The 15,894-nt window shown below is 20.0% G+C and overlaps 5 protein-coding genes across 6 annotated transcripts; 3 read left to right on the top strand and 2 right to left on the bottom strand.

The window, feature by feature from the left end:
- Positions 1–49: 49 nt before the first annotated feature.
- PF3D7_1412500 (actin II) lies at positions 50–1,558 on the top strand (the record flags this gene model as incomplete). Its single annotated transcript, XM_001348261.1, has 2 exons — positions 50–497; positions 876–1,558. 2 exons carry the CDS (start codon positions 50–52, stop codon positions 1,556–1,558), a joined length of 1,131 nt encoding a protein of 376 aa, XP_001348297.1.
- An 817-nt stretch (positions 1,559–2,375) lies between these two features.
- PF3D7_1412600 (deoxyhypusine synthase) lies at positions 2,376–3,866 on the bottom strand (the record flags this gene model as incomplete). The annotated part of the gene is made up of 1 exon (XM_001348262.1): positions 2,376–3,866. One exon carries the CDS (start codon positions 3,864–3,866, stop codon positions 2,376–2,378), a length of 1,491 nt encoding a protein of 496 aa, XP_001348298.1.
- Positions 3,867–5,052: 1,186 nt separating this feature from the next.
- On the top strand, positions 5,053–8,712 carry PF3D7_1412700 (AAA family ATPase, putative; the record flags this gene model as incomplete). The annotated part of the gene is made up of 1 exon (XM_001348263.1): positions 5,053–8,712. One exon carries the CDS (start codon positions 5,053–5,055, stop codon positions 8,710–8,712), a length of 3,660 nt encoding a protein of 1,219 aa, XP_001348299.1.
- A 551-nt stretch (positions 8,713–9,263) lies between these two features.
- On the bottom strand, positions 9,264–10,883 carry PF3D7_1412800 (glycylpeptide N-tetradecanoyltransferase; the record flags this gene model as incomplete). Its single annotated transcript, XM_001348264.1, has 4 exons — positions 9,264–10,310; positions 10,455–10,502; positions 10,629–10,751; positions 10,869–10,883. The coding sequence occupies 4 exons, from the start codon at positions 10,881–10,883 to the stop codon at positions 9,264–9,266; spliced, it is 1,233 nt and encodes a 410-aa protein (XP_001348300.1).
- Positions 10,884–13,898: 3,015 nt separating this feature from the next.
- On the top strand, positions 13,899–15,588 carry PF3D7_1412900.1 (ubiquitin-conjugating enzyme E2, putative; the record flags this gene model as incomplete). Of its 2 annotated transcripts, XM_001348265.1 has the most annotated exons (7): positions 13,899–13,946; positions 14,175–14,224; positions 14,326–14,395; positions 14,497–14,550; positions 14,722–14,771; positions 14,879–15,249; positions 15,332–15,588. In XM_001348265.1, the coding sequence occupies 7 exons, from the start codon at positions 13,899–13,901 to the stop codon at positions 15,586–15,588; spliced, it is 900 nt and encodes a 299-aa protein (XP_001348301.1). The 2 variants fall into 2 exon arrangements, with proteins under 2 accessions (XP_001348301.1, XP_024329196.1); XM_024473351.1 differs by lacking the exons at positions 14,722–14,771; positions 15,332–15,588 and having other exon boundaries at positions 14,879–14,932.
- Between the last annotated feature and the right edge of the window lie 306 nt (positions 15,589–15,894).

A 15,894-nucleotide genomic window follows, 5' to 3' on the forward strand; every position in this document is an offset into this window, starting at 1 on the left:
TTTACATTTATATAATAGATCATATTATGTCATATCTCCTTTTCTTTAGATGTCTGAAGAAGCTGTTGCTTTAGTAGTTGATAATGGAAGTGGTATGGTGAAGTCTGGTTTGGCTGGAGATGACGCTCCAAAATGTGTCTTCCCATCTATTGTAGGAAGACCTAAGATGCCCAATATTATGATAGGCATGGAACAAAAAGAATGCTATGTAGGTGATGAAGCTCAAAATAAAAGAGGTATTTTAACTTTAAAATATCCAATAGAACATGGTATTGTTACAAATTGGGATGATATGGAAAAAATATGGCATCATACGTTCTATAATGAATTGAGAGTTTCACCTGAAGAACATCCAGTCTTATTAACAGAAGCTCCATTAAATCCTAAAACAAATAGAGAAAAAATGACTCAAATTATGTTTGAGACATTTGATGTTCCAGCCATGTATGTCAGTATACAAGCCATCTTATCCCTATATGCATCAGGAAGAACAACAGGTATAGAATGAAAGCATTCTTATTAATTTATATAATATATTATATATATATATATGTATATTTTGTTTTATGAGTTTACTTGAACAATCAAAAAAATTTTGAAAAAACAATCAAACGTTATATTCAGAAAATTTTTTTTTTTTTTTTTTTTTTTTTTATTGTATGAATAAGTCAGAATATTTTCTCAGTATACATATAAATATATATATATGTATATATATTTGTATGAACAATTCAGAACATTTTCTCAGTGTACATATATATTTGACATATATATATATATATATATATTTTTTTTTTTATTACATTATGTTATACCATATTTTGCATGATTTAATTTTATCTGATTTTATTTCTTGTCCTAAATGTTCCCTGTAGGTATCGTTCTTGATAGTGGAGATGGAGTGAGCCACACCGTTCCCATATACGAAGGCTATGTATTACCCCATGCCATAAACAGAATTGACATGGCTGGAAGGGATTTGACCTATCACATGATGAAATTGTTTACAGAGAGGGGTCATACATTTACCACAACAGCTGAAAGGGAGATAGTTAGGGATATAAAAGAAAAACTATGTTACATAGCCATGGATTATGATGAAGAACTAAAACGTTCTGAAGAACATTCAGATGAAATAGAAGAAATATATGAATTACCTGATGGAAATTTAATAACTGTAGGAAGTGAAAGATTTCGATGTCCTGAGGCCTTATTTAATCCCACATTAATAGGTAGGGAATGTCCGGGTTTACACATAACAGCGTATCAAAGTATAATGAAATGTGATATTGATATAAGAAAAGAATTATATAATAATATTGTTTTAAGTGGTGGTACTACAATGTATAATAATATAGGAGAAAGGCTAACCAAAGAAATGACAAACTTAGCACCCTCTTCAATGAAAATTAAGGTCATTGCTCCACCTGAAAGAAAATATTCCGTATGGATAGGAGGATCAATCTTATCATCTCTTTCAACATTCCAACAAATGTGGATAACAAAAGAGGAATACGAAGATTCGGGGCCTAGTATTGTTCATAGAAAATGTTTCTAAGAAGCTTATACAAAAAAGAAGATACATTTATATATGGCAAAAAAATAGCTTTCATTAATGTATATTTGGCTAATTCATGTTTGGTATATATTTATGAAGTTCACACATATATATATATATATATATATATGAAGAACATAAAATAATTCCTTTTTTTTTTTTTTTTTTTAAAAATCCATTTTTATGTCTTTAGTTTTTAATGTGTACTGAATTTGAATAGTAGTATATAAAATGTATGCATATATATATATATAAAACAAAATATATTCTTAATTATATTCGTTTACTTAAGTAGAATTTATATATTTGCTTAATAATTAAATATTTCCCCCCCATCCCACATTACATAATATATATACATATATATAATATGACCACGTTTTTTCTGAATAATTAAATCTTATTTGTTTAAAGACTAAAATTTTTGGTAATTTATAAAATGAATTTGTTTTACCATATAATATATATATATATATATATATATATATATATATATTTATTTATTTATTTATATGCAGTTGTTGTATTAAAAGAAGTATTAACATAACATTTTAATTATTTTTTTTTTTTTGGCATCGATTATATTTTTGTCATTTTTTACTTTTTAATTATGTATAAATATAGGTAATAAAAAAAATGAAGGATATATGATAATTAAAATAAATAAATAAATATATATATATATATATATATATAATATAACATAATATATGTATGTATTGTATTCATATATTATATAAAAATATTAGGCTAATATATAGGTATAATTTTAGTATGAGCAATTAATTATTTTTTATAAAAAAAAAAAAAAAAAAAATCACATATCTTTTTTCCTCTTTTGATCATATAAATAAAAAGAATTAAGTACCATTAGAGGAAATAAAATGGTTGCATCACCAAAAACTTTGACATGATTATTTGTTTGTCCATATTTGATTTTCCCCCATGATAAAGCTTCCGTTGTATTAGCACCACTATCACTTCCATCATATTCGCTAGCTGTATTTACATAAACAGCGAAATCAGCACCATTCCTCATTAAATTTGCATTACATACATGATGTTTTGGTAAACCTCCTCCGAGAATAATAATACCAGATTTTTCACAATTCATAGCTAATGAATTAATTTTTTTAATATCTTTAACAATATCTAGAATTAAATTATTTTTAATTTTTTTACCATAGTTATGAAAAAATAGATTATCTCCTAAAGATCCATCTGTTAATCCTGGGCAAAAGATAGGTATGTCATTTTTATAACACCAATATATTAATGAACTTTCATCATTAATTTCTTTTCCTAAGGTATTAATAAACTCTGATGGACTTAGATAATACATGTCACATTGATCATCAGAATCTGAATCATAATTATTTATATAATTATTTATATGATTCTTTTTATTTGATACATCATTTGTGTATATATTTGAATCTTTTTTAAAACTTTCTTGACCTTGATTATATTGATTTTGATTTTGATCATTCTTTTCATTCCCCCACACATTATCATTATCATTATTATTATCATTTTTATTTTTATTATTGTTATACTTTTTTTTCCTTTTTTCCAATTTTTTTAAAAACATTTGTTCATTTTTTTCATTTTGTTCATGCAACATTTTATTTAATATAGGCTGCAACCAATCTTCAAATTTACAATAATTATCATTAGGCACTATTAAATTTCCGATTCTGTTCCATCCTTTTTTTCTTAATTTTTTTCCATTCAAATTAAAATCTCCTATGTATGTATTCGAAAAACATTTTATGATATCTTCTTCTATACCTCCAGCAGTGGTCACCACAACATCTATAAATTTATTTTTGGCTAGATAAACAAATATTTCTCTTAATCCACTGGAAATCATATTTGAAGTGAAGGATAACCAAATGATACAACTTTTTTTCTTTTTTTCATAATGATATAAATGATTTTCTTGATCCTTATTAAGATCTTCACTAACATTATTACAATTTAAATTATTCTCATTATTTGGTTCAGATTTTATATTTTCATCCTTATATTTATAATATATCATTTTATTTATTTCATCAATACTAATACCTAAGTTAGTTGCTTGAAATCCCATATATTTATAATTATTTATAAATTCATGTAAATCTACTTCTTTATCAAAATTTAAACCTTTTACTACATCCGTCTTTTCAGGAATCAACGATGATTTCACAAAAACAGATGCTTTCGCGTCCTCAATATTGTCTCCTTCATTATGACTATCGGCATCACATTCATCATCGCTTCTTATTTTGTTGACCTCTTTAAAAGAAACGTGATCCACCATATCTTACATACGATTGAAAGGGTAAATATATAATAAAAAAAAAAAAAAAAAAAAAAAAAAAAAAAAAAAATATATATATATATATATATATTTCGATATATTAATTATTCTTTTTCTATATCAATTTAATATTCTATTTTTTAATTATTAAGCATGTTACTAATAATCAATTTGTTTTATAAAATAATTAAAATATTAAAAAAATATATAATAATTCTTTAAATTTGTAAATCTATTATATATATATATATATATATATATAGAAAAAGAAAAAAGGAAAATATAGAAAAGGTATTTTTAAATTACATTATATAATATAGATCTTTTCTTATAAATAACATATAGATTTTGTATATATATTATAATAACATTAGGAAGAATATATTTTATTATATATAAATATATATATTTTTTTTTTATATATTTATAATGATCTAAATGAATATACCTTATATATATATATATATATATATATGTATATTCTTTAATTTTTTTTTTTTTTTTTTCTTGGATTCACATATATGTATACTCCTAATAAAAATATATTATCATATATATATATATATATATATTAATGGATATCCAAATAAATAAATTTATTATTTTTCTATTTTTTTTTTTTATTTTATAATTTATTATTTTATTTTTTTTACATATTATCGACATTTTATGATGACCATGTAATAATTGTGAGTAGAATATCCATCTTTTTCCTTATATCCTTTGAGAGGTATTTTATAATATGTGTCATTTTTTATTATTATTATAAAGAACAATTATAACACGATGAAAAATAAAACAATATATATATATATATATATATATATAATTATATATCTATTATATTTTAAATAATTTGATATTTAAAATAATGACATGTTGTTAGGTCATATTTATGTAGCATACATATAAACATAATTTATTATTTTTGTTATGAGTATTGAAAAAAATATGTGATTATATTTTTTATATTTTAAAAAAATTAATAAATAAATAAAAATATATACACATATAATAAACATATATACACATATATATAAATATATATATATATATATATATATATATATTGATTTATTTATCCATTTATAAATTTGATATATGATATAATTCCCCTTTGTCATCGGTATATCTTTTCCTTTCTTCCGTTTTAATTTTTTTTGAATACACATGTACAACATCCAAGATGAATATTAATTTTTATGTTTATGATGATGAAGCAGATAATGAGATAATCTCTAGTAATTTTAATGTATACTGCTCAGATGAATTTTTAAAAATTCACAACATAGAAAAGAACGACAACGCTATAATTTATCATGAAATAATGAGACAAGATGAAGAAGAAGGACAAGAAAAAGGACAAGAAATAGGACAAGAAAAAGATCAAGAAAAAGATCAAAAAAAAGATCAAAACAAAGATCAAAAAAAAGATCAAAACAAAGATCAAAAAAAAGAACAAGCAAGAAATATTAACCATATTAATAATATACATATCAATATTAATAAAATTGATGACGAATATGTAGAAAAGGAGCCAAAACCAAATGTACAAAATTTTTCTGTATTATGTTGTTTTAAAAATTATAATGAATTGAATATAAAAAAAAAATTAGAAAATAACGGATTATGTATCAATAAATATATTCTAAAAAGTTTAAATCTAGATATAAAAGAAATAGAAGAAAAGAATATATATAAAAGTTGTAAAGATCAAAATAATAATATGAAAAAAATAGGAATATTTAAAGTTAGCATAATAAAACCTCAATTATTTATTCCTATTAAGGAAATAAAATTACATGTTCAAGAAATCTTTAATACATCCTATGAATATTTAAAAAGTTATCAATATGAAAATATAGATTTATTACAATCCTTTTGGAAAAATATAAAAAGTAATAACATGGAAAAATATATTAACCTTTCTTTATTAAATACTTGTTTGTTTGTAAATAATTTTTTAAAAATAACTATATTGGGTGTGCATTCTTATATAACCGTTGGACAAATTATCTTAACCAAGGACAAGAAAACAAAAATGAAAAATAATAATAATAATAATAAAAATAAAACGGTAAGGAATATGAATGCCCGCGATAAGCAAGAAAATAATAAAAATGGAGACAATAAAAATAAAAATGGAGACAATAATAATAAAAATGGAGACAATAAAAATAAAAATGGAGACAATAAAAATAAAAATGGAGACAATAAAAATAAAAATGGCGACAATAAAAATAAAAATGGCGACAATAATAATAATATTGTTGTACCGTTCATTGATCAAAATACCAAAATTGTAATTATATCTAATGACGATATTAAAAATGTAGTAGATGATAAACATATTATAAATAAATATGATAAAGAAAAAACTAATATAAATTCAGATCATATGAAAAAGCTGAATTTAAAAAAAATGGTAGTAAATAAAAAAGAAAAAAAAGGATTAAATAAATTAGGAGGATATAATAAAATTAAAGAAGATATATATTATTATATTTTAATTCCTTTAATATATAAACATATATATGATGCATATCATATAGATATTCATAAAGGGATATTATTACATGGTCCTCCAGGATGTGGTAAAACATACATTGCTTTATTAATAAAAGAGGAATTATCATTATTAAAAAAGAAATTTTGTACCATTACACAAAATAAAACAAGCAAACAATTAAATAATACAAAAAACGATAATAATTATAATAATGATGATAATATTATCATACCAGAAATTGAAATATTAAAAAGTACAGATCTAATCGATTATAATAATACTGGTTATAAAATAAATGAATTATTCTTAAGATGTCATAAAAGATATCAAGAAGAAAATAAATGTACCATAATTTTTATTGATGAAATAGAAATCTTATGTAAAAAAAGAGAAGAAAATAATAATATGAATATATATACATCTGTATTATTAAATAATATGGATGGTATAAAAAAACACACACATACGATTCTTATAGGTGCTACAAATTATATTAATAAAATTGATCTTGCCTTAAGAAGAAGCGGACGATTTGATAAAGAAATAGAAGTCAATTTACCAAATCTAAAAGATAGAATCTCTATTTTTCAAAAGAAACTAAACCTAATTAAACATAATATAGGGAAAAAGAAAATCCACAAGTTAGCGGACTTGTGTCAATCTTTCACTTGCTCAGATATAAATTCTTTAATTAATATTTCTATGTTTCTCAACTTAAAAGAAAATAAAATAATTTCACGGGATATATTTAAAACAGCAAATGTTCATACGATAGATGATACAAACGATATTAAGAATGATCAAACGAGTGCTTGTCTTGAAGATTGTATAGAAGGGAAGATTGGGACGAATGAAATGCACAATACTAAAGAAAACAAATATATAAACATGAACAATAATAATGATAATGATAATAATAATGATAATAATAATGATAATAATAATGATAATAATAATGGTGATAATAATAATTATTATTTAACACCGTATGATAAAAATCATTTATATAATAACTCCTTAATAAATACACAAAGCAATAGTTGCCATGAAAAAAAAATGATGAATTATAATAAAAATAATTTATATCTTTTACGATATAAACATTTATTAAAAGCATTGAAATATGTAAAACCATCTGGAATGAAAGAATTATATATAGATATTCCTAAAACAAGATTTAAAGATATTGGAGGATATAAATTTGTAAAAAGGTGTATAAACGAATGTTTAATATATCCAAAGAAATATAAGAATATATATGATAAATATAATATCGAGAGTCCTAAAGGTATATTATTATATGGTCCTCCTGGGTGTTCTAAAACGTTATTTGCAAAAGCTATAGCAAGTGAAATACATATGAATTTTATAAGTGTTAAAGGTCCAGAAATATTTTCGAAATATGTAGGAGAATCTGAAAAAAGTATAAGAAATATATTTAAAAAAGCAAGAGAAAATCATCCATGTGTTATATTTTTTGATGAAATAGATTCGATAGCAGTAAATAGAAATAATAATCAAAATTTTGTGTCGAATAGAGTCTTATGTCAATTATTAAATGAAATAGATGGCATCAAAAATAGATTAAATGTTATAATACTTGCTGCAACCAATAGACCCGATTTAATTGATCCCGCATTAATGAGACCTGGTCGATTCGATAGAATTATTTATGTCCCTTTACCAAATTATTCTTCGAGATTTGCTATATTAAAAAAGAATCTGAAATTTTTTAAGATTCATAATTTAATAGAATATGATAAAAAAGAAACAATAAATGATCTTAACCATAATGAAATTAAAAGAGAATGTATCATACAAGATATACAATATAATGATCATCCAAAAAATTCAAATCAAAAAATAAACAATCATATTACAAAATCGTCTTATGATCATATTCATAATTATACATTTAATAAAAATAATATGAATATAAAAACAAATGAAGATTCAAGTTTATATAAACATTATAAATATACAGATATAAAATTTATAAAATTATGTCACGTCTTAGCAAAGAAAACCAAGAAATATAGTGGAGCAGAAATTGTTAATATTTGTAGAGAAGCTTCTATATGCGCCTTACGACAAACATTAAAAAAAAGAAATATAAAAATTAATCCGAAAATTAAAATAAAAATCAAAAATAACGAAACAAATAATACACAAAATAATATTGCGCACAGTGAAAAAAATAAATATCCTTTTGATAAAGAACCCCTTATTGGATTAAGCAAGAAACATTTTCTTCGTGTCTTAAAAAAAATTAAACCTCAAACAAGTGAATCGCTAATAAATTTTTACAAAAATTATAAGGAGCAAAACAAGGTATAAGGGTGGGGGGGGAAAAAAAAAAAAAAAAAAATAATATAATATAATATTATTGTAGTATAATATAATTATTAAATAAGAAAATATGAATAAAAACAAAACAATAGATTGACATACATAATTTTATGTATCAAATTGGTCTTATAAATAACATATTCTTAAAAATCATATACAAAAACATTACATTAATGGCAATGTAAATAAAAAATTGTTAAAAATATATACATTGAAATGTTTACATAAATTTTTTTTTTTTTTTTTTGTAACAATATAAATAAATATAAATATAAATATAAATATATATATATATATATATATATAACAATATATTTCTCATTTTTAAAAAATTTATAAAATATACATATATATATATGTATCTATTTACACTTGTTAGATACACATAAAATTGCTCAAATGATTAAAGAATGATCCTCAATGGGGGCATGTGAAAATATAGTAGTCCTCAGACTATATAACATTAGAATGATAAAAAAAAATAATATAATATATTGTATTATATTATATTATATTATAACAAGATGGTGGTTATAAACTTATAATAAAACAATACCAATTTTTGAAGGGTGACATGAAGCACATTTCCAATTATATAAGTAATATTTTAATGATCCATCTCCTTCTCCAAATTTTAAATCTTGAAAAACAGAATAATTATCCATTACTTCTAAGGCATTAAAAACATCAAAATTATTTCTTTTGGCTAAGCATATAGCATCTTGTATTAAATTTTTGAAGGTTGTTGTTGTAGTAATATTATAAAATGAGAAGGCTGCATTTAAAATATTATATTTATTATTTCCTAGAACTTTTGATGGTAATGAATAAAATGAAATTAAATCTTTAATTTCCCCATTTTCTTCATTTACATATGTATATATTACTTGATCTATTGGTGTGAACCAGTGAGCTACATCTTCTTTTGAAAATATTGCATGCAAATTATATTGTTTTAAATGTTCATTAAGTAATTTTTGTAATCCATCTATATCTTTTTTTTTCATTAATCTTAAATTTTTTATATTTAATGTATCATCAATTCTATATAATTTTATAGCTCGACTCATTGTTAATCTTGTATTTAGACATGAAAATCCTATTTCTATTAATTTCTTTACATTTATCGATCTATGAAAATATCTAGCCGTACTAATTGGTTTGGGTAGATAAACACCTGCTGTATATATAGCTTGCCATATACTCTCTAAATTAATTCTTCGTGTAATTTCTTTTATTAATACAGGAGCTAATCTCTTAGATCTTAATGATTTATGAACACATAAAAAATTCACCTCAGCCATCTTTATTATATTCTTATTTACACACATGTCAATAGGTATAGCACTTATAAAACCTACTAGTTTATTTGTTGATTCATATTTAACACCTATATGCCAATTTTTTACATAATTAGGAGAACTCAAAGCCCATAACAAAAACTCAGAAGAATAATTAAATCGAAATACGTTATCGTCATCCTCTACATAATTATCTGTCAGCAAATTGTAAATATCGCTCCTATCGTTCTCTTTTGTTATATCACATACACACCACGCATAGCCACTAGGCAGTTTGTATTCCTCCTAGGTAGGGTTCATAAAAAAAAAATAAACATAAAAAAAAAAATAAACATAAAAAAAAAATAACATAAACATAAACATACACATGGTTATCTTCTCAGAGTACATATAGATATATACATAGGTATATATTTTCTTATATCTTACCTTTCTTACATCTTCTACTTTGTTATCGCTAATGAAAGGCTCATTAACCTACACAGAGAAAATTTTCAAAAAAATTAAAAATTAAATAATATAATATGTAAACATTAAAGTATTTACACATATATATATACATATATATATATATATATATATATTTCATCTTTTTATTTTTACATTTTCATCAAATTCGTCATTTATTTTAGGAACAGGTTGGGTGTACCAAAATTTGTAATCGATTTTTATTTTATCTTTTGCATTTCTAATTAACTGATATAAATCCCTACCAACAAAATCTTTCTGTCATAAAAATAAAAAAAATAAAATAAATAAATATATATATATATATATATATATATATATATACATATGTATATATTTATATTTATATTATCTTTATTTTCCATCTTAGGTTACCTTATCATCATTCATTTTTTTTTTTTTTTTTTTTTTTTTTTTTTTTATTATTATTTATCCTTTTGTATGAAAGATATACAAGTCTTATTCTTTCCTTCGTTTTATAGAATGTAGTTTTTAAAAGATATTATTTCTTATAATATCTAATAAAACATAAATGAAAATAATTTCACATATATTACAAATATATATATATATATATATATATATATATATGTATGTATGTATTTATTTATTTATTTATTTATTTTTTTTTTTTTTTTGGTTTATTTTATTTTAACGTTTTCTTGACATAAGAAAAAAAAAAATAAGATAATAAATAAATTGTTAATTCATGTTTAATAAATAATAAAAGCAAGATGTATTATGAGGATACAATAAAAATATTTAAAAAAAAGAAAAAAGAAAGATTTTCTTTCCCCCTAAGAAAAAATTACAACTAATATTTAGAAATACATACATATATATATATATATTATACAAAGTAATATTAAATATCTTATTTTTAATAATAAATATTTATATATGGTGTAGCTTATATATTTTTTTTTTGTAATATATACAGATCAAATAAATTTAGGGAAAAAAAAAATAAAAATCATATTTGTATTTCATAATAATGATTTTAAAAAATTTAACGGTTTACAAATATTTATTATATTATTATATTATTATATTAATATGTTTATATTTATATATATATATATATATATATAATATAACATAATTATATTTGTATCAATATTATTATATGGGTATTTTAATATACATAATAATATAGTAATTGTCAAATATTTTATTATATAAAAAGAAATATGTTTTTATATATTGCAAAATGTAATATTATATAAAAAAAGAAAAAAAAAGAAAAAAAAGAATTATTTTTGTATGTTTATACCACTACATATATTATATATATATTTATATATTTATATAATATATAGTATCTATTGTTTAGATATTTCAGCATACCATAATACAATTATTATATATATATATTATATACATTTATGCATTTATATATTTATATAATTTGTAATATAGTTCCTTTTACTTTTTTTGACATCATTCGCATTAAAAAATATATGTAAATATAAATTCTGTTTCTTTTTTTATATATTATAATGCTTATTATTTGTAATATATTAATCTATTTATTTATATTAATTTGTTGTTATAATATATATATATATATATAAATAATAACTTTATATAATAAAAAATATATATATTATACATTTTAAAAAAAAAAAAAAAAAAAAAAAAAAACATATATATATATATATATATATATATTTATATTATTGATTCTATGAGATGATAGTTCTATAAAATTATAAAGTTATGAAATATAAAGTGTAACTTTAGGTATATGCATATGTATATATATTTATGTCTTCAAATATTTTTTGGAAATACTTAGTATTATTTTTTGTCATATGTTTATTATTTTTTATACAAAAAAAAAAAAAAAAAAGAGAAAAAAAGAAAAAAAGAAAAAAAGAAAAAAAGAAAAAAAGAAAAAAAGAAAAAAAGATAATATGTATATATTTACTTATTACATTCTTTTGTAATAAAATATAAAAGATGAATATACATATTTTATTTTGTATTTTTTCTAATGTATAATAAAATTTTTATATTATCTTTTTGGTACATAATTTTTATTTTATATAATTAAAAAAAAATATATATATATATATATATATAATATGATATCTTATATGTTTTTCTTTTATTTATTTTATTATAAATATATGTGACAAAAAAATATTTAACATGAACCAATTTTATAAAATTCTTAAACAATGGAAATTGAAAAAAAAAAAAAAAAATATACATATGTTATATATATATATATATATATATAATATATATTATATTTATATAAAACAACTGTATGTATGTATGTATGTAATATATATTTTGTATATTTTGACCCTGAGCTTTAAATTGTTTTCCTTGAATATATTATAATATGATAAAACTACATTATTTTTTTCAACATATAATATTAATATATATATATATATATATATATATATACATTTTTTTTTTTATGTGTACATATATTTTTTTAATTTTAAGATTATATTCTTCATATATATAAAATATTTATAATACATACAAATAATAATATTCATATATATTATATATTAAAAAGAATAAAATATATATATTTCTTATTTCTTAATTTTAATAATAATACATATAAGAAATATATTGTTCCCAATAATATTATTAACATATATTTGAGGTTTTTCAATATATATACATATATATATTAAAAATTTTCATGTTTATTTATTTTTATTTATTTATATATTTTGGGGTTATATTTTCCCACATGTTCAATGTTATTTTACAAATATAAATATCTTCATTTAATATTCTTATTTATTTTATAAATCTGATTATAAAACATTAAACATCAAAAAAAAGAAAAAGAAAAAAAAAAAAAAAGAAAAAGTCCTTATGTATTTAAAATAATATAAAATATAATAAAATAAAAAACTATTTGTAAAAGTACATAATAAATAAATAAATATATATATATTTTTTTTTTTATTAATTATATACTTATATACAGTTAATATAAATAAATATTTAAAAAAAAAAAAAAAAATACATACATACATAAAAGCACATATATATATATATATATATATATATATATATATAATACATTATATATAATATTTATATCTTAAGATCATTTGAATTATTTTATTTTATTTTTTCCATAAAATAAAATGAACATTTTTTTAATCCTTATATACATAAGATATAAATTTGTAAGAAAATTTTTATATTCCTCTAATTTTCTTTTTTATAAATAGTAAAAATATATAATATGAAGAATTATTTATAAACACATTACAAAAAAAAAAAAAAAATTTTTTAAGCAACTGAAATATACATATATATATATATATGTTATGTATGTATAATTTCATCTATTTTTTCCTTTAAAAAATTTTCTTAAGATAACCATAAGTATTATAAAAAAAAAAAAAAAAAAAAAAAAACATGAAAACATTAAAAGAGGCATTAACCAACGTTTTGTCCTCATTAAATGTAAGATAATAATAATAATAAAAAAATATATATGTATATATATATATATATATATATATATATATTATTACATATTAATATCATACCATTCATTTTATGATATAAATAGTAGGTTATTCCTATATATAAAATAAATAAATACTTTATAAAAATAAAATTTGGTATCATATTAATATATTTATTTTATTAATTTTATTTTTTTTTTTTGTTTAAATATAAAATATACAGATAGCTGAAAAGAAGGAAATTTTGAACGTTCTGTACCACATACTTCAAAAGTAAAAATATTTAATAATAGGAGAATAAGATGACACATACATATATATATATATATATATATATATATATAAACTTTTTCATTTTTTTTTTATTTTTTAAGAATTATTGAAAACCCTTCGAGAGCTAAATTTAGGTCACTAAAAAAAGACAACAAGACGTTTGTAAATAAGGTAAAAATGGAATATAAATAAATAAATATATATATATATATATATATACATATTTTTTTATATTACATTTTCTTTTTTGCTGGTGTCTTTTGCTTTATTAGCTTTTACAATTCAAAGAATCTGATGAACTTCTGAGGTCACTGGGATTTGAGGAAGTAAAAAAAAAAAAAAAAAAAAAATAAAAAAAATAAAAAAAAATAAAAAAAATAAAAAAAATAAAAAAAATAAAAAAAATAAAAAAATAACAAATAAGTGGGTGATTATTCATCGTTTTTTATTATAATAAATCCTACTTTTTTTTTTTTTTTTTTTTTTTTTTTTTGAAGGAAACTGAAATATGGTTTTTCCCAGTAAAAAATGATCACAAATTATCATCGTATGTTCATTAAATAAATAAAAATATAAACATATACATATATACATATATATTTATATATATATATTTATTTATTTATTATTTCACCTTTATGCTATTCTCCGTAGGAACCTAACCGAAATTCGGGCTTTTATAAAGGAGCATGTAAACACGATATATAATAACCAGGATTCTATCTTTGAAACAGGCACTGCAAGTTCTTCTGCCCACTTACCTACGGACGAAAAAAATGTTACAGAAAATACATCTAATCTTGGAGATACGTGTAACAATTCAGAAGGATTAACATTAGGTGGGTTGTCTAAAAGAAGATTAGAAAAGGAGAGACTAGAGTTATTATCACAAAAAGAAAATACCATCAAACTTTTACAAGAACACGCAGATAAATGGATAATTCAAATTACAGGGGCAGAAAATACCCTGTACTCAAATGAAACCTTCCAGATGCAATTTAAATTTACAGAAAAGTATCCAATAGGTAAGGCATATAAAAGTAACATATATATATATATATATTTATATATATATATTTATATATATTTATATTTATATTTTTTTAGAGAGCCCAGAAGTTATTTTCTTAGGACAACCACCAATACATCCACATATATACAGCAATGGACATATATGTCTTTCCATTTTATATGATCATTGGTCTCCTGTTCTTTCAGTTAATTCAATTTGTTTATCCATTATATCCATGTTATCAAGTTGTAAAAAGAAAAGAAAACCTCTTGATGATATTTTATACTGTTCAACAGGACCCAGAATTTCCCCAAAAAATATGAAATGGATGTTTCACGATGATAAAGTTTGAGATATGAACTTTTTCTATATTGTAATTTTTTTCTTGTAATTAAATTTATCTTATTATTATTATTAATTTTTTTTTTTAGTATTAAAAATGAACATATGTACATATATATATATATATATATATATGGCATATGTTAAATATTCACTTATTAATGTATTTCAAAAAATGAAGAGAGAAAAAAAAAAATAAATCAAGCAGTTAATAAAATATATATTATAAAACGTAGTTAATATATATATATATATGTCGGGAATCAGATTTATATATAACACCTATTCTATTATGCCACATTTTTTATATTCAAAA

Source organism: Plasmodium falciparum, assembly GCF_000002765.6.
Source record: "Plasmodium falciparum 3D7 genome assembly, chromosome: 14".
NCBI classification, from domain to species: Eukaryota; Apicomplexa; class Aconoidasida; order Haemosporida; family Plasmodiidae; genus Plasmodium; species Plasmodium falciparum.